At 44.6% G+C, this 19771-nt stretch overlaps 1 protein-coding gene across 1 annotated transcript in view; it reads right to left on the bottom strand.

Annotated features, from left to right (window-relative positions):
- The window catches only part of SNX31 (sorting nexin 31), a 59177-nt gene that overhangs the window by 33692 nt on the left and 5714 nt on the right, over positions 1–19771 (bottom strand). Inside the window, exons 3-5 of the mRNA XM_047727237.1 lie at positions 15237–15351; positions 10976–11040; positions 2620–2730 (exon numbers count right to left, since the gene is read on the bottom strand). Coding sequence (XP_047583193.1) covers positions 2620–2730; positions 10976–11040; positions 15237–15351 — 291 coding nt within the window. The remainder of the gene's footprint in view (positions 1–2619; positions 2731–10975; positions 11041–15236; positions 15352–19771) is intronic.

The raw sequence follows: 19771 nt of genomic DNA, 5'->3' as shown, positions 1-19771 counted from the left end.
GAAGCAGGGGGGGGAGGGGGGGAGGTTGGGGGAACCAGGTGGTGGGTATTAGAGAGGGGCTCGGATTGCATGGAGCACTGGGTGTGGTGCAAAAACAATGAATACTGTTATGCTGAAAAGAAATTTAAAAAACAACAACAAAACAAACAAACAAACAAAAACCCAAAGGGAGATTTTAGCTTGTTGCTGGTTCTTTAAGGAGCCCAGCAGGATGGTGGTGAGGTGCAGAGTGGGGGCCGCATGTTTGAGGAGATATAAGCAATGGTTTTCAGTTACAAAATTGAACTTACATTTCTATGCAAGCTGGAGAGGTTCCCAGCTGCTGGAGAATTCACCTGTCTGCCTGGCCGAGGGCTCATTTTACTTTCAATAGAAACTCCGTGGCTTGGAGGACTGAACCTCCAGGTGAACTTCCCTGATGTTAATGCTGTCAGTATCAGGGGTGTGAATTTCTCACGAGTCAGTGAGATTGGAAGAGGGAAAGTATATTTTTCTGAGAGAACAAATGCACCTCCTTAAATCTATCCTATTAGTTACAAGGGGAACTTGTAAGGCAAAACAGATGGGATTGCAGAACCCTAGGCTTACTACCCTACTCAATAGTGACTCAACACTCCCTCCAAAAATTGTTATTATCAATAATAATACCCATACTGAGAAATAACCATAACCACCACTGTTGATGGAACATGGGCTATTTCTATAATACTTGGACATGGTCTTGAAAGGTTAAGCCACTTACCCAGACCCACACAGTTATGATGTGGCAGTGCCATCTTTTGAATCCAGCTCTTGCCCTGACCCCAGGGAAGTAGAGACCCCAATCTCCCACCAGCAACCAACTTTAGTGGCACATACGTCTCATCAGCCCAGTGAGCCCAGGATGTGACAAACATGTCAATAATGAAGCTGTCAGGCACCGCAGGGGCTCTCCAGTTTTCCATGCCCCCGCCCCGTCCCAGAATTATCTCACATCCCTCATTGGCACCCCTGCGTTACAGGTCTGGACCTGGAGGCATCTGGGTCTGTGGCCTCTGCCCTATTACTGTCCTTCTCCTTCACTGATGTGTCAGACTCCTGCTCTGCAGGTCCTCTGGGGGACAATTTAGGGAAGAGTGTTTTTGTATTTGAGAGGTATTTTTGTTTTACTTTTTTTTTTTTTTTAATAAATCCCCTCAGGCATTAAGTGTCCAGGGCCTCTGATGTTTTTTAGAAAGGTCATACTGGAGGTCAGTATAGAAGACTGGCGAGACTGCAAAAGCCAGGACTACTTTTGGGGCTGCTATAGAAACCTAGCTGAGAAATAAAGGCTCAAAATGAGGGTGTGAGGATGGAGAGGAGAAAATGGAGATGGGAATTGTTAGGAGAGAGACTTGGGACACGAGGTCAGTAGGATTTGGGGGGGCGGGGGTTGGTTAAGGAGGGGGACCCTGGGGTAACTTCTTCATGGAGGGCCTCGGCGATGAGGTGGCTGCTGATCCCATTTCAACAGGACAACGGTACAGGAGCCAAGAAAAGGTAGTGTGCAGTGACTGTCGTAGGAAGGAAGGTCCAAAACGATCACTTTGGGGCAGAGCCACGACCCTAGAGAAAGGACATTTCCTAGTCTGCGGACAAAACTGCTCTTTGGAGACCAAGAAGGCATGGGCCAGCTTCAATCCCCAGGCTAGAAAGAGGAGCCATGATGCAGGGAGAGGCCGTCCACCCACACCATGGTCTCAGGTAAAAGTGGGCCTGAGAGTTGGGAACCCAACAGGGAGGAATTGTTTCCTGCCCAGAAGGTATCAGGTACCACCTCCCTAGCACAAGAATATTCTGTCCTTGGAAGACCCTAGAAACTTCCTGACCTCCACCTGGTTATAACTTTATATTTCCTCATATACTTCTCTGAAAGATTAGAACTAAAACACTCCAAAGGAAAAGGACCTGGGAACAGTGTGTGGATGTGAGAAGCCAGTGTCTTCTTGGCACCCAGGGGAGGGAGCAAAAGCCCCAGGGACAGAGCTGGTAACGGCTGCCATCTAAAGACGGGGAGGGTAGTCTCTGGGTCTTGTCCTCTCTGTGAAGAGTCAGACTCTTCACAGAACCAACTAGAATTCAGATCTGGCCCACTGGACCCAGAGAAGACCTCCTAGGTTGTTGGTTTCAGGGGTTTTCTCTATGGGGGAGGAAGGACAACTCTAAGCCTTTCATCATTCCTCTGTCACTCTCTAACAGGACCTGTCACCAGCCTACCTGGGTACTGCCTGTTTCAGCCTCCTCTGGATTCCACTCCCTTTCCTGCTCCCAACTATGAGGCATCCCATAATAAAGCACTTGGCACATTTCCAGGGTACAACCTTGGCTGAGTCCCAGGTGACTGACAGCAGCCTTGGGGAGGGTCTAAAAGATGTCTGGGAAGTTGATGTCTACAAGGAGAGTAAAACCAAAGACACTCTGGAGGATTGGCTGTAGCTCAGATTCCTTGGTCCGTCTCCCAGAAAATCCCAGCATCTCAACAGATACGTCACCCAGAATAAAAAGACAGGCAGGAAGCTTCTGGAAGGTAACTTTATCTTAGTCCCTGCCTTCAAACAGAATGATTCCTAAATTTGGTTCTGGAGTTTCGACAAAGTTTACCTCCAGGACTCTTTCAGCAGTATCTGATGTTAGAATTTCGACTGGAATATTCCTTCCATCTGGCAGAAATATATCCAGGGAGGCTGTCTTGGTAGTGATGCTAAATGTGTCCTGCAAGCAAAAGAAAAGTACAGTGAGCCCTCACAGTGCCCTTCAATGGGGCACACAGAACAGGAACAGTCAGTGACTTCCTCTACCTGGGCCCTCAGGGCATATGGCATCCAGAGACACACAGAGCTGACTGCACAGATTTGGTGGATGCAGTCCTGAGGGGCAGGGTGGGGTGAGGCAGAGTGTGGAGAGGCTGAGACAAAGCAATGACATGCAGCTTGAATAATTTCCAAATAAACAATAAAGCATCCATTTTAAGGGGAAAAAGAAAAGCTATCCATGTGACCCCAAGGCATCTCAGATTTTAATTCTCACTTTGACTATTTCCCGGCCTCCCTAAAAGTCCATCATCTGCAATAATTTATGATTTTGCTATAGCAAAAGTCTGAAGTGTGCAAACCATGAGGCCTGAATGAGGAAGCATGTCACTATCTGGGGAGCGAGTGTCCAGTCCTGCTTTGCTCGTACTTACCCATTCTGCAAGGGGCTGCGTGTGCACTAGAGGCGACCGCAAACCTGGGGGCCTGTGAAGTTCTTGGGTGAAATGGTCTAAAATGTCAAGAACATGCTAGAGACCCTGGGAAGGCCTTCAGAGTTCGGGAAAGTGTGAAGCTGTTACTGGTGCTCAGTTACCACAGAGAGGGGGCCCCCTGGAGGAGGCATGGGCAGTGCTGCCCAGCTGAGCCTCCAGGGCAGCTATGTCTGGGGGAAAGCTGTTTTTAGCCCCTGCCAAGTGGGATGCTGTCAGTCCACAGGGCTGCCTCATCTCTTGGAGGCTGATTCAGGTCACAGCCTTTCTGATCCCAGGATCTACGAGAGGATTAAACCCTAATGCACCAACGCATCCACTGTAGGCAATGAGTTCGCTTCTCTCCTCGGCATCTAGAATAACAGTGGTTATGTATCACCCTGGGGAGAACCGAGAAAAACCACTGTCTGTATTCTAAGCTTACTACATAAGCTAGAATGTCAGTAATACAGGGGTGCCTAGACAATGTGCACCCAGCCCAGGTTACTGCCTTGCTGGTATCAGGCTGGGGGAGAGAAGAACCAAATGACCAGTCCTAAGATAGTTTGGAGATCAGAGTTGCACTCAGGTGAGCTGACCAACTGGGACCTTTCCCTTCAACAGGCAACGCCTCCCCTTTCCTCACACCGACCACATTCACAGATATGACAGATCAGGTTTTGTAGGGAACTGGGGGAATCCAACAACTCAACTGTATTACCCAGGTACCTCAAAAGGCCGATACATTAATGACAGGCTTACTTTTCCTAATTTTATTATCAAAGAGTAAGCTTTGACTTAAAATTTTAACTACCCTCTCCCCACCATGTACTTACAATTTCTAAGTTTCTATGGGCTCCCTCAAAATAACTGTTGCAAATAGTCTCTTTCTAGGTACACCTTTGCCTAGATGTTGGCTCAAGTATTGGGGCCTATAATCACAGAGATCTCTTACCTTAGGGGAAAAACACTCAAAATGAATGAAAAGAATGCCATTGCTTTTTGGTAAGATTCTGAAAGAAATCCTAGCATTAACTTATATTATCTTATAAATTGGCAACTCCCAACTCAAACCAAATTGCAGACTGGTTAGATAGCTATATTACATGAACAGCTAAAATGATATAAAGGCATACCTTTATTAAATTCTTCTGCAAAAGTGAGAAAGCAGGTTGGATTGGCAGAGTGGGTCAGATTATAAAAGGCCCTGAAATCAGACACTTGAGGATTTTATTAAAAACGCAAAAGAAAGCAGAAGGCTGGAAACAGAGTTATAGAAATACCTGCCTGGTTGTGTGGTGAAAATGAGTGGGAAGTTGGGGGGGAAACTCAGAGGTCAGCTGCAGCAATCCCCCTGGAGGTTCCAAGGGACTGGGCTGGACCATGTGAGGAAATGGGTTCCAAGCCCAGCTCCTGCGCTCACCACATGGGACCTTGTGCCAACCTGGAGAGGTTACTTGCCCTCTGTATTCCTCATTCCTTCAGCTCTAAAATAAGGATGGTAATAGTGCCCACCTCATAGGGCTGTGGTCAAGATTCAAGGAAGCCAGGTGTGGAACTGGGAACAGTACTCACAGCAAATGCCCAGCTGGGTTATACAGTAGCATTATTGCTAGTGGAAGGAAAGAGGAAGAAGTCATGTCCCTTTCATTAGAATGAGCGCCAATAGGTAAGAAATAAAGGATTCAAGAAAAGAGTCAGGAAGATATTTTTAACATTCCTATCCAGTCAAGTTCTGAGTTGTGCGTATTTCACACCTTACACTCTTAGCTCTTGAATCCATCCACTTTTCCTCTCCACCACCAGCACCTTAGACCCGACTGACATCTCCTCCCCCAGACTCCTGCAATGGCCTCCTGGCTTTCAGTCTTTTAATTTATTTATTTTTTAAATTTATGTGAGAGAGAAAGAGAGAGTGAGCACATGAGCGACGGGGATGGGGGGTGCAGAGAGAGAAGGAGAAGCAGGCTCCCTCGTGCTCACACACAGGGCTTGACCCCGGGACCCCAGGATCAGGACTCAAGCCAAAGGCAGACTCTTAACTTCCTGAGCCACCCATGTGTCGCCTGGTTTCCATTCTCCTCCACTACAAAGCACTCTCCACATACCAGCCACAGAAATATTTTTAAAACACAAATGTAAAAATGTTCTCCCCTTGCTTAAACCCCTCCAATGTCCTTACTTTGCTCCTGAAAGGCAGCTATGCTCACCACTATACAATCTACGCTGGCCTTAATAATGCTCATAGGATGCTACAAGGAAAAACAGTTTTTCTCTACTCACCCCACTTCTGACACTACCTACCTGGAGTTAGCGCAGACCCCACAGGTTAAGCCCTCAGTCCCACAAGATAACCCTTCCCCAATTTCAGATCCCAGTCACAAGTCCAGTCCTCCCACACTTCTGACCAACTGGCTAGAAATCAGGGGTTCCCATGACACCTTCCTCAAGATTGGTAATTTTCAAGAAATGCTCACAGAACTCAGGGAAGCTCTTTTTACCTATCATCACCCACTTTTATGAAGGACATAACCCGGGAACAGCCAAATGAATAAGATGCATTAGGCCACGAGTCGTGGAAAGGGACACACAGCTTCCACACCCTCTCTGGGCACACCACCCTGCCAGCGTCTTGGCATGTTCACCAACTCCAAAGCTCTTTGAACCCCACAGTTCGGAGACTCTTATGGAGGTCTTATCACACAGGCATGTGATAAACATTCTCAAGAGGAAGTAAAGAAATAGTTACTTCTCAGATCCCCCAAGCAAAGCCAGAATGAACTAGACTTCCCAGGTCAGTAGGTTGCCCCTAACTTTCCAGGCGCACAAAAGCTACTCCAAACACCTTCTCAGTCTTCTTTTTCTCAAACATGTTGTTCACATCAGACCATAGAATACTACAATTTAAGAATCAAGAACATTAAAAAATGTTTTGGTCTAAAAGACTTTGATTTCACCTTTTCAAAAATCCCTTTATCTCCAAGGCGATCACAGGGGAAAAACATAGAGCGTGGTAAATGAAGGGAGTCTGGAGACACAAAACAAAAGGGATGTGATTAGGGGCAGGGCTGGGTGGGCTACCATCACTCTAGAAATTTCTTATAACATCCATGGAGCAGGGCCTCTGGGTCTAGACTCCTTGGGTTCAGATCCCAGCTCTTTCATGTATGAGATATGTGCCCTTGGACAAGTTACTTCACCTGAAAAAGAGATCCTAATGGCACCTCTTTCAACAAGTTGTGAGGGATAAAGGAGAGAATGCACATAAAGCATGAGGCCTCGCCCAGGTTAAATCACCCCACAGCAGGAAACCCCTCTTGTTTTTGCAACTTGCATATGATCATCCTTGATAAAGGGTTTCCTCAGGAGGGAGGGCGGGAAACTTGCACGCGTTCAGGTTTCTCATGTCCTGTGTTCTTGCCCAGAGAGAAGACGCTCTTGTACTGCTCAGCCCAGAGAGCCCGGCTTGGGAGCCTGTGATTACCTGGCATTAATCACTTGTTGAGTGCAGGCCAAGCACTTAGCAGAAGAGGTGCAAATATGCAGGTCTGTAAAATATTGAGCTGGGCAAAACCGCCCAATCCCTGTTCCTCAGTCTCCTTTCACAGTCTGGCAAATCCACGTATCACCACTGCTCATTCCAGTTCTCCCGGCTCCCATGTGCCCTGCACTAAGCAATCTGTCTGCGAGCTCGGTGGGCTGACCTCTTCTGCATTCACTGCATCTATTTACCACCAGTAAATCGCTCTGGCCCTGCAAGGTGGCCGGCGAAGGGATTCCTGGAAGTTGGAGTAGACTCACCCCCATTGCTAAGTGGCTACTGCTTCCCTTTTACTAATATCAGTCCTGAGGCTTCCAGAAGGCCAGACACTATGTGTTTTGTCCCTAACAGGAAGAAAAAAGCTAGAGTATAATCTGATACCCCTGCCCACCCCAGAAATCTCCAATACCAGCTTTGTTGTCACTTCCTTTAGGAAGTCCCCCAGACACACACTCATCCTATGGCAGTGTCTCCTGGCCCTTTTCTCACGGGTCACAGCAGGTGCTCCTGCATCTACAGTGCGCGGTCCCGGCTCAACAGCGTGTGCTCCTGCATCACGCTGCACGCTCCTGTCTCACGGTGCGCGGTCCCGTCTCAGGGCGTGCTTCTGCGTAAAGGTGCGCAGTCCCATCTCACAACACAGGCTCCTGCATCACTGTGCACGGTCCTGTCTCGCAATGTGCGCTCCTGTATCACGGTGCGCGCTCCCGTCTCAGTGCGTGCTTCTGCGTAACAGTGCTTAGTCCCATCTCAGTGCGTGCTCATGCATCATGGTGCACGGTCCTGTCTCACTGTGTGCGCTGCTGTATCATGGTGCGTGGTCCCGTCTCAATGTGTGCTTCTGCGTCACGGTGCATGGCCCCATCTCATAGCACAGGCTCCTGCATCACCGTGCACGGTCCCATCTCATGGTGTGTGCTCCTGTATCATGGTGCGTGGTCCCATCTCACAGTATTCATTACACTTAGTGCCCCGCCCAGTGACTTTTCTGTCTCCCCAAGACGACAGTAAACTCGGTGAGCTGGACTGGGTGCTATTTGTTGGGGTCTCCCCCACCTCTAGAGCAGTGCTGGCTCTCGGTGCGCATTCACTACTCACTAGGTATTTGCTCAATGTGTGAATGATAAAGGACAGCATAAGGCAGGACAGGGATGCAGGGGAGACGGAACCACCTTCCTGATTTAAACTCCTTTTTCAAAATCATCAAGCTTCTTTATAAACATCCGTCCTGCTCTCCTTTTGGAGACAGAAAACAACCGGAAGGAAGATCCTCCTGGGAGGAGTTGAAAATTGTCCGGAGCCTGAACCACTACTGGGTTTTCAAAGGGGGTGCCCAGTGCAGTTGAAATGAGACCTGGTTGGGGAGGAGAGAAGCAGAAGTGTGGAGGTGCCAGGGAACTCAAGTCACAGGGAAGCCGGCTGCAAGGAGTTAATCCCCAAGGACTAGCGTGTCTGGGAATATAACTGTAGGCCAACTGGACACTACGTAGTGGCAGGGGAGGCCAAAAAAAGAAAATGTACAGACACACTATCTTTGCAGAAAGCAATCTCTCAGCATGGTTGGGAAGAGAAGAAAAGACCAGTGTTAACGGTAACAAGTACTTCATAAGTGTTAGTTTGCCGGATGATATTTAAGGGCTTTAAGAGATACTAAAGGCTTACTCAATCCTCAAAACAGCCCTGTGAGGCAGGAGTGATTCCCGTATTTTACAGCTGGGGGACTGAGATGCAAAGAGGCTGGGTACATTGCCCCCCAGGCCATACAAATGGAAAGTTGGGCAGCCAAAATTGAAACCTGGGTCCTCACACTCCTGACCTTGCACTCTTAAACACTGAGCCAATCCTAAAACTACTTAGTCAATGAGAGGGTTTATTTTATTTTATTTTATTTTAAAGATTTTATCTATTTATTTGAAAGGGAGAGAGAGAGTATGAGCAGGCAGGGGAGTGGGAGGCAGAGAGAGAAGCAGGCTGCTCACCGAGCAGAGAGCCTGACATGGGGCTCGATCCCAGGATCTTGGGATCATGACCCGAGCTGAAGGCAGATGCCCAACCGACTGAGCCACCCTGGCACCCAAAAAGAGGGTTTAAAATGCTAGATCATGATGTGTGGAACTGTGGTTATGGCTTCACTGCTAGATACACTGTTTGGCCCTCGGGGCAGAATGTTAGAGAAAGTGCTCAGAAACAAGAGGTGAGATCCAGAAGTACAATGGACAGATTCAAATGACTCAACCCCAGCTCCTCGCCAACACTGAGTGTCAGTTGACTCATGAAGCACAGACCCTTCCAAAGCTGAGTGACTGCCAGAGAAGAAATAGCCAGAGCCCTCGGCAAAACTCCTGCAGGGAAGGAGGAGGAATCGTGACCAACTTAGGGTAAAAACTATATTTTCCACACCATGCCACTAAGGAGATGCCAATGATAGATGTGTTAATAAAAATAGAGCTTCTCTGAACTAAGACCTCAAAGAAGAGATGAAGGCCTCAAAAAAGAGGTACAATAACAAAAAGGTTGAAAAGCTGGCCACGTTGATGGAAGACATAGTGGAGAAAAATAAAGCCATTACAAAAGTGGAAATCTCATCAGAGGAAGCAAGGTAAGGTAAAATACTAACAGCTAAAACCAGGCAAAAATCTTTCAGAGTATCAGAAGAAAAGACACTCAAAGCTCCAAGACACTGATATCCCATGAATGGCTTTTAAAAAGTGCTAAATGGAAAAGTCACAATGTACATAAAAGATGATAAAACTGAGGCCACTGTACCTCTGGGGACTGGTGAGAAGGATTTGCAAGATGAGAATAAAAAAAACGTTTCAGTAAGTGTGTAGAATATGTGCTTATTTGTAAAACAGAAAGGATATGCATAGATATGAATGCATGTGGATGCACAGAAATGTGTAGAAAGAACACACATTAAACTGGAAACAGCTGGGGCACCTGTGCGACTCAGTCAGTTAAGCATCTGCCTTCAGCTCAGGTCACTATCCCAGGGTCCTGGGATCAAGTCTCTCAAAAAGCTCCCTGCTCAGCAGGGAGTCTGCTTCTCCCTCTCCCTCTCCCTCTGCCCCTCCCCCCAACTCATGCTTGCTCCCATGCATGCGCACACACACTCACTCTCTCTCTCTCTCTCTCTCTCTCTCTCTCTATATATATATATATATATATTCAAATAGATAAATAAAATCTTAAAATAAATAAAAAATAAAAAGATAAACTGGAAACCACTGCCTCTGAAGAGGGTTGCTGGAGGTTGGTGGTGGGATCATACGCCCTTCTGTGCTGTTTGAATTTTACAACTATCAACACCTCAACAACAAACTCAAAGAAAAAGAAAATACATATTTTTTAAGCCATCAAATATAGGTGAAAATATGAATGGTGACACAATGGGAGACTCCAGGGTCATTTCTCAGGTTGAATGGACCAGTTACTATACCAACATGGTTGACCCACTGAATAAATGAAATTTGCTTCCATTTTTTACAAACCCCATCAAAGTATCATTCCTCCCCTAGCTAGGGATCCAGTTAAAAAAATCATGTTATTCTTATAACTTCAATCTTCGCAAAGCTTTCCATTCAGTCAAGAACATACTCGTAGGCATAAAAATGTTCCCCCGTGTACAACGAGAATGAGCAGTGTGCTAACCAAGCCTACTGGGCAAACGTCCAGCCTCTATAGGCAAGTGGCCAGTGGTTCCGCAGACCAACAAAGGAAAGGGAGTTGCTCTGCCATTCTGTTCACACTGAATTTTCTCTGTGATCCATTTTCAACAAAGTCAGGAGCAAAGACTATACAAGGAACAGTTGGTCCAGCTCCTACTATTGTCTCGATGTCTTCACTATGGCACACTGGATCCCAGCTACAGAAGGAAGGTCCCCAAATTGTTGTGGCGCCCTTAATAATAAAAGGTTCTCTTCCCCATGGTCAGTTTTGAAATGTACGATGCTTAGTTTACAGGATTAAAAAGTATCTGCTTAATTAAGTTCAAAGGTCAAGTGACATGCTTACTTTCCTTCTAGAATCTAAACCTCCCCCCACCAAAAAAAAGCTAAAATAGGAACAATTCTCCAATTACTCCAAATGAATTTATTTTATCCATTGTGGGGTCAATGACCGGAAACACTCACATGGTAATTAAGAGACATGTTCAGCAGCAAAATAATGATCTTGGTAAAGAAGAGCATGCTTACCAGCTGTACGAATTTTAGAAAGTCAATGAAAATGTCACTTCTCAACATGTTTGGGTCCACAGTTACTGAAAAATATGGATGGTGAGTCAGATTAGCATGGGGTTGAGTTGACTTCTCTGTTAAATTGCTCTGTCCTCTAGGGAACCCTGAAGGCCCTCCCCGTGCACCCCTGCCTCCTCAGGCAACAGAGCTATGACCTGTCAAATACATGCAAATCCACAAAGCTTGCCTCCTCCAGGCAGCCTCGACAGCAACACGAACCCATTATATCCATTCCAGGAGTCCCACTTTATTCCCATATCCCTGTATTGCCCACTATACAGCTTGCTGCCCTACCGGGGTGAGGATGAAATTAATGGGAAAAGGCAAAAAGATCTTAAAACTTGGATCTGGACTCCTACTTCGGCAAGACATTTCTCAATTTGAAAATTTGAAATCAACCAAGAAACCCTGATTCTGAGTACCTCACTTATGGATAGGAGCTCTCAAGAGATTATCCCCAGAGAAGTGATTAGAAGGCTGTCCGAGAGATTTCTAGGTTTCTATTCTTCTATACCCGTAAGAGTATTCACCTTCATAGTTTTTAAAGCTCAGATACCAATATTCGGGTGCTGTGGTCAGAGCAGAGGGGCAGAAGCTTTCCCGTGAGAAGTTCAAACTCCTACAGGAGGTGCTCCCCAGCCTGCTGTCTCATTTCTTACCCTTTTCCCCGTAAGTCCTGTCCTGGACCCTGCAGTCTAACCAAACTTGCATGCTTACTAAATTGGTAGCAAATGTCTTTCTCTTTCCCTTCCCTTCCAACCTGCCCCTCCACCCCCACCATACCTTTTCCTTTCTTCCTCCCTCCCTCCCTTTTCCTTTTTTCTTTCTGTTTCTTTCTTTCCTTCCTTCCTTACCTCGCTCCTTCCTTCTTCCCTTCCCTTTTTCCTTTCCTTTCCTTCTTTCTTTGTTGCTGTTTCAATTGATTGCCTCACTGTCACTTCTACTAGCATTCAAAACTAGCACTGGCAAAGTCATTTCAAGATGCATCTTCCCTGTGGCACCTGGGTGGTTCAGTTGGTTAAGTGGCTGCCTTTGGCTCAGGTCATGATCCTGGAGTCCTGGGATTGAGTCCCACATCAGGCTCCCAGCTCCACGGGGAGTCTACTTCTCTCTCTGACTTCTTCCCCTCTCATGCTCTCTCTCACTCTCTCTCTCAAATAAATAAATAAGATCTTAAAAAAAAAAAAAAAGAAGTATCTTTCCCAAACAATGCAACAGTTTTTCAAAAGAAAATAATGAAAAGAAGATCTCCAGTATTACGAGAAACTTTTTAGAAAAGGTATTCCCTCTTTTTTTAAGGGAGATGATTTCGGGGTGTGGGGAGCCCTGTCTTATTTTCTGGAATCCATGTGGTAGATATGCAAATTAATATATTCGTTAGCATGGATTCTTGGAGATGGGGAAAGCTGTTAAAAAAAAACGTTCATCCAATTAGTACTTACTGTGCAACTATTAAGAACCAGGTACATTGCTAAGCACTTTGTATATTTTAGTTCATTTAATCTTCACAACGAACCCTAGGGTAAATATTATCTCTCTTTTACAGATAGACACTAAAGCTTAAAGAGGGTAAATGTCTTGCCCAAAGTCATACAGCCAGTGAAATGCAAAGCTAGGATTTGACTCTGGGTCTGACTCTGGAGCCCATGTCTTAGTCCCAACACCAAGCTCCGCTCTCTCCTTGCTCTGCCTTGCCTGAAGAGGAGGCAGGAGACAGCCCCATATTATGCACAAAGGCCAGGCCTGGAAAAGCAATCCTGTAGGCTCTGTGATCATTTGCAGAAAGTCCAGTAGTTAAAGGAGTTATTTCCCTCAGATATGAGATATCAAACCAAGAGAGAAGAAGAATTCAACAGATACTACATTTTTGAGTTTGAAAGGGCTTATCTAACAGGTCTAAAAGAGGTATATTCTTCATTACAAAAGATGAATGGGAAATAGATGACTTCTAGAATTTTTACTGACTATCTTTAAGGAAACAAGTGCCACCATGAGAGGTAATGAATTAAATCTCTCATGGCTGATCTAGAATGGTCTATAAAATATAGATTTTTAAGAGGGGAAATCAACTTACAGAAGAAAAAAATATTTTTTCTTGTGTATGAAGGGTATCAGTGGGTTAGTTGGTGTAGTTTGACAAAGGTCTCTAGATTAGATAACATTATTGTATCAGTGTTAATTGCCTGCTTTTGATAACTACACTGAGGTTGTCAATGAGAATGTCCTTGATCTTAGGGAATATACACAGAAGTATTTAAGGGGAAAGTGGCTTGTGTATTTAACACAGGCCTCTCAAAAAGTTATATATATATAATCCACACATATCACGAAATTGAGAGGATGATAAAGCAAATATAAAATGTTCACATTTGGGAAATCTGGGTGAAGACTAACAGAAATTCTTTGCATTATTTCTGCACCTGTTTTGTAAGTCAGAAATTCTTTCAGAATAAAGTTTTTAAGGGGTGCCTGGGTGGCTCAGTGGGTTAAAGCCTCTGCCTTCAGCTCAGGTCATGATCCCAGGTCCTGGGATCGAGCCCCGCTTCGGGCTCTCTGCTCGGCAGGGAGCCTGCTTCCTCCCCTCTGTCTCTCTGCCTGCCTCTCTGCCTACTTGTGATATCTCTCTCTCTCTCTCTCTCTGTCAAATAAATAAAATCTTTAAAAAAAAAAAAAGAATAAAGTTTTTAAGAATTAGGTACCAAGGGACGCCTGGATGGCTCAGTCGATTAAGCGGCTGCCTTTGGCTTGGGTCATGATCCCAGCATCCTGGGATCGAGTCCCACATCAGGCTGCTTGCTTGGCAGGGAGCCTGCTTCTCCCTCTGCCTCTGCTTGTGCTCTCTCTCTCTCTGACAAATAAATAAATGAAATCTTAAAAAAAAAGTAATAAAATCTTTAATATAAAAAAAAGAATCAGGTACCAAAAAGTATACAGGGTACATTCCAGTTTGTGTTTAACAAACAGGGATGTGCATACACACTAGTAGACATAGAAATTGTTTCCAAGGAATATATAAGCCATCGTGTTTACTTCTAGAGGCCTAGGGGTGGGCGAGGGATGGTACTGGGCTGGAAGGGAATGGACCTTTCATTGTATACTCTTGAGACGGTTCTAGTTTTAAAATATTTCATACTATGTACATACTATTGCCCCATTTCAAAATCTTTAAATACTCGAATGCCAATGTTGCGATTTCTCCCAAACCCCCTTTCTGAGCATGCTTGATTTTGCTAACCACAGTTTTGCTGTGCACATTTGCAGAGTGCAAGCAAGGGGCAAGGACCAGGGTACTTCAAGCCTCTCCAGGGTCAGAGCAGACCTGGGAGGCTCCCTGGGGAGGACGGAGATGGAAATGCATGTCTGGTATTTCCTGAGAGCTTTCAGGAAGACAGTTCATCTCATCCCTCCATTTCAGTCTCGATCCAGGGAATAGGTCTTTGACTTCTATAACCAATGCTAACATATAGCACCCAAAAGCAAATGTGAAAGCAGAATATTTTTAAAACCAAATACAAAGGCCATGTTTTGTGTGTTTCATTTATATAAAATGTTCAGAACAAGCAAATCTAGTAAGACAGAAACTAATATAGATGGTGATAGAGGCATGTGGGAGAGAGGAATGAGTGACTGATAATAGGTATAAGGTTTCCTTTTGGGGTTACAAAAATATTCTCAGATTATGGTGGATGGTTGCACAATTCTGTAAATATGCTAAAAACCATTGAATTGCACACTTAAAAAAAAGATTTAATTTATTTATATGAGAGAGAGTGCAACTGAGAGAAGCATGTGGGGGGAGGGGCAGAAGCAGGGTCCCCCGTTGAGCATGGAGCTGGACATGGGGCTCGATCCCAGGACCTAGATCATGACCTGAGCCAAAGGCAGATACTTAACCAACTGAGCCACCCAGGTGCCCCAAACTTCACACTTTATTTTTTTTTAAGATCCTATTTATTTATTTATTTGACAGACAGAGATCACAAGTAGGCAGAGAGGCAGGCAGAGAGAGAGAGAGAGAGGGAAGCAGGCTCCTCCCTGAGCAGAGAGTCCGATGCGGGGCTTGATCCCAGGACCCTGAGATCATGACCTGAGCTGAAGACAGAGGCTTAACCCACTGAGCCACCCAGGCGCCCCCAAACTGCACAGTTTAAATGTGTGAATTTTACAGTCTATGATCTATATCTCAATAAATCTGTAAAAACAAAATCCAAATACCTACCATTCTGTAAATATTGTTCCAACTGGTCCCTCCTCTCATCAGCCATGGATGTGGTCATTGCAAGATAGTACTTTGGTGGAAAGGGTGGCAGGCAATTTCCAAAGACCCGCCTCAGCTGAAATCCAGAAAACACACAGTTTATACAAAAACCCCCTAATTTAAGGTTGATGAGACACCAAAGCCTCCCCTCTTTGGGCAAGTCTCATTCTAGTACTTAATTTAAAACTAACCCTTCCTAGTGGCCACAAGGAGGAAAAGGGGATGCTTTGGTTTTCCTAAGAAGTTTTTTTTTTTTTTTTTTTAAAGATTTTATTTATTTATTTGACAGAGAGATCATAAGCAGGCAGAGAGGCAGGCAGAGAGAGAGGAGGAAGCAGGCCCCCGGCTGAGCAGAGAGCCCGATGCGGGGCTCGATCCCAGCACTCTGAGATCATGACCTGAGCCGAAGGCAGCGGCTTAACCCACTGAGCCACCCAGGCGCCCCAAGAAGTTTATTTCACAATAGGTTTCTGGGGATACTCTTAGACATACTACAAATTGACCTCTCAAGTCTGAGTTTGGTAGATTTGGGGTACCTTTTAATTTTTCATTTGTTTTTGCAAGAGTGCCCACCACTCATACCATACAATGTTTCTTTAACTCATTCTCCAATAGTATCTGAGGTACCAATGAGCATAGTTAGGGATTTAATTCCCCATCCCACCTCTACCAAGTCTGAACATCACAGACGTTTACAACATGCTATCTGAGAAGGTATCCCCTAGCTAGAGCTAATGAGCCCTGGGAATATGGCTAGTCCGACTTGAGATATGCCATCGGTATGAAATACACTCCAGACTGCCAAACTTAGTACAGAGAAAAAAAAGTAAAATGTCTCACTAATAACTCCTTATATTGATTATATGTTGAAATGGTAATATTTTAGATCCACTAATTAAAATTAATTTTACCTGTTTCTTTTCATACTGTTTAACTGGGTTACCAGAAAATTTTAAATTATATATATGGCTCACATTATATTTCTATAGGACAGTACTGGCTTGTAAAATGCCTATAAGGCTGACATATGATCCCTGTAGAAACCCAGTGAGGCCCTTCCCAGGCTTCCACCCACCCAAATATTGACATAAGACCAAGGTGGCAGTTATTTTTATGCAAGCTAAATAGTGGATATGTCAAAAATATGTTTTAAATTTAGATGATCAAAAGTGCATCTTCCTTCATTTCAGCCCTACACTTGCAGTAGCAGCTTGAAGATAAGGCACGACATCATTCTCTTTAAAGTAAGAGAAAGAGGGGGCGCCTGGGTGGCTGGATGGGTTAAGCCTCTGACTCTTGACTTTGGCTCAGGTCATGATCTCAGGGTTGGAGATGGAGCCACATGTTGGGTTCCACACTCAGGCTGCTGTATTCTCTCTCTCTCTGTCCCTGCCCACCCTCTCTGAAATAAGGAAATCTTAAAAATAAATGAAAAATAAAATAAAATATGAGAAAGGAAACTAGCCAGAAATCAGGGTTTAACATGGTGCCTCGGGAGAAGGACTAAAACTCTTAATATTGTCATAGTCAGTGGCTTAAAGGAAATGAGAACAGATTTAAGAGAAACAAACAGGCAGGAATTTTAATTCCATGGCCTTTGTCACAAACACAGTGTGTATCTGGTGAATATTTACCTTGCATAGGCCCTAGCTTTAAAATACATCAAGAATCTTACCAGCTCTCAGGACCCCTGGGTGGCTCAGTCAGTTAAGCGTCTGCCTTTGGCTCAGGTCACAATCTCAGAGTCCAAGGATGGAGCCCCACATTGGGGGGTGGGGGTGGGGTCCCTGCTCAGTAGGGGGTCTGCTTCTCCTTCTCCCTCTGCCTCCTGCCCCTCTTCATGCTCTCTGTCTCTCCCTCTCTCTCTTTCAAATAAAATAAAATAAAATAAAATAAAATAAAAACCACAACAACTTACCAATTCTCTCCACCCACACTGTCATCATCCTGGTCCAAAACACTGTCGTCTCTTTGCCTCATTGCTCCAAGAGCTTCACAACAGAACTTTCTGCTTCTGCCCTTGCCCCCTTCAGTTTATTCTTAATACAGCATCTAAGGTAACTTTCTATAAGGTAAGCTAGATCAATCCATTGCTTCTCAAAATCCTTCATGGCTTCCTATCTTACTCAAGGAAAAGCCAATATCTTTGCAATGGCTGAGAACTATGCCATTCAACAGGATGCCCACTAGCCACCTGTGACTACTTACACTTAAATAAATTAAAATGAAATAAAATTTTAAATTCAGTTCCTCAGTTGTACTAGCCACATTTCAAACACTCAACAGTATTTGGGGCAAGCTGCTACTGAATTGGACAAAGCAAACATAGAGCATTTCCATGAGCACAGAAAGTTCTATTGGACAGCAATGGTCCAAGAGCTAGAAAAGTTAGTAAATGCCTGCCTATAGGTGAGATACGTTAAGTAAATGGATGGTAAGTGATGGGAATCAGGTTTTTCATTACTGAAGTGAGAGTTTTCATATTAGCAAGGGGAGTGGGCTGGAATGAGCCTTGTAGTAATGGATTATATTTGGAGATCTTGATATGAACTCATGTTTAGCTTAACATAGACACAGATGGTTACATATAAAGATAGTTATAGCTATGTGTATACACATATTTCCTTGCTCTGTCAGCTGAGAGGGCCTCGAAGCAATAATACGATAGTAGCAATGAACATACCTAGTCCAAGATCTTGGTTTCTCTTAACCATTCCCTAACTAAAGCAACCAGGGTTCCATGAAGAAAATAATTGATTTTTAGGACTGACGCAGGAGATACAGAAGAGGCATCTGGGGCATCTTGTAGCATCAGAAAACAAGAAAGTGCTCAAAACAACAACAACAACAACAAAATCAACAGTGGGCCCATGTGAAAGAGTTCCAGGAGCAAACTTGAAGGAGCTTCCGTTGAAGCTGGAACAGCTAACATAACAAAATAAAGCAGTATCAAAGTATAACCCAAAGTCTAAAGTAAGTATCCAGAAGTCTATGCAGCTATCAATTACTGAATAAATATGTAGGAGAGAAGAGAAAAATCTGTGAAGAATCCTGAATAATTTCTGTCGATCCTCATTCCACAAGGACACGGAGCATTCATCCCCACAGTGCGGACTGCCCAGAGTGACTGCCTCCCATAGGGTACACTTTGGGAAAGGGAGGAAGAAGAGCAACTTCACCATGCTCAAACCTGACAAACACAGCCTCCGCCAGGTGATCAAAGCATCAACAGTGGTAAGTCACGTTGATGCAGATGCTCTTCTGTGATGTGATTAGGACGACATAGACCTCTGTGGTTTTCCATAACCCCAGCCTGATCATGTGAAAGACCTCGGATTCTAACAGAGGGACATCTCACAAAATAATTGACAAGCGCACCTCAAAAAGGTCATTAAAAACAACGGAAGTCTGTGAAATTGACACAGTCAAGAGGAGAGTAGGCAGACAACTAAACGTAATGTGGGGTCCTAGATGGGATTCTGGGGCAGCCATAGGACATCAGGTTAACACTAAAGAAATAGAACTGAACTGTGGTCTATAATTCATCATAGTGTGTTAATATTAGTTCATTAACTGTAACAAACATTCCCTACTAATGGAAAACAACAGGGCAAACTCGGTGCGGGAATAAATGGGAACTCTCTGTACTGTCTTTGCAATTATTCTGTAAATCTAAAGCTGATCCACCAAAATAAAGTTTATTTAAAACAAAACAAAACAACAAGACCCTCATGCTCTCACTTCTTGAAAAATCAGAGGTTCTGGAATCACTGGGTTCACATTCCTTGGGTAATCATCCCCTTTAGAGGAGGCCTAAGCAGTTTCCACCAGTCCCCATTGCCTCTCACCTGGCACCCGCCTCTCATTTCAATTACCTGCCCGACCCCTATAGCCATTGAAGTTTGCATCCTTTCCTCCCTTAAATCTGTTAGCATAAAATGTTAGAGCAACAGTTTTTTTTTAATTCAAGGCAATTTTTGTGTTATGTTAAACACTGTCCAAAGACACCCCAGTTGGAGCATCAAACCAGGCAAGGCTGCTCAAACAACCTGGGATTTATGTATCCCATCTCTGTTAACTCAATGAAATAGGAGCAGAAAAGGGTCTTCTCTGCATGTGACTATTTCTTGATCCATGGATTAAGCGATCTTTAGAAGGCAACTGTCTTCCTAGGCATGCGTTCATAAATGTCAAAGATGTTCCCAAATTGGTTTGAATCACAGCAGCCTTGAGCCACCAGAGCCATCCGCATTTTCCATGGGCAGGAAAGCATCTTGGGGAAACCCCTACCATAAGTCCAAGAGCTAGGGGAAAAGTCACCATGGCTTAAGGTTCAAATACCCAACACAGCCCAAACTCTCCCAGCTGGTTTTACAACCTGAGCTCACTTCCCAATGAATCTTTCCCCTGCCTTCTCTAATACTGGTTTAAGGCGGAAGATAAACATGTAATAAACTGAGTAGTTATGCCTGCCAAACATCAATCATGGAACTCCC

This window comes from Lutra lutra, chromosome 4, assembly GCF_902655055.1.
Source record: "Lutra lutra chromosome 4, mLutLut1.2, whole genome shotgun sequence".
NCBI classification, from domain to species: Eukaryota; Metazoa; Chordata; class Mammalia; order Carnivora; family Mustelidae; genus Lutra; species Lutra lutra.
The sequence above is the reverse complement of the archived record's forward strand: the minus strand, read 5'-3'. Positions and strand labels throughout refer to the sequence as shown.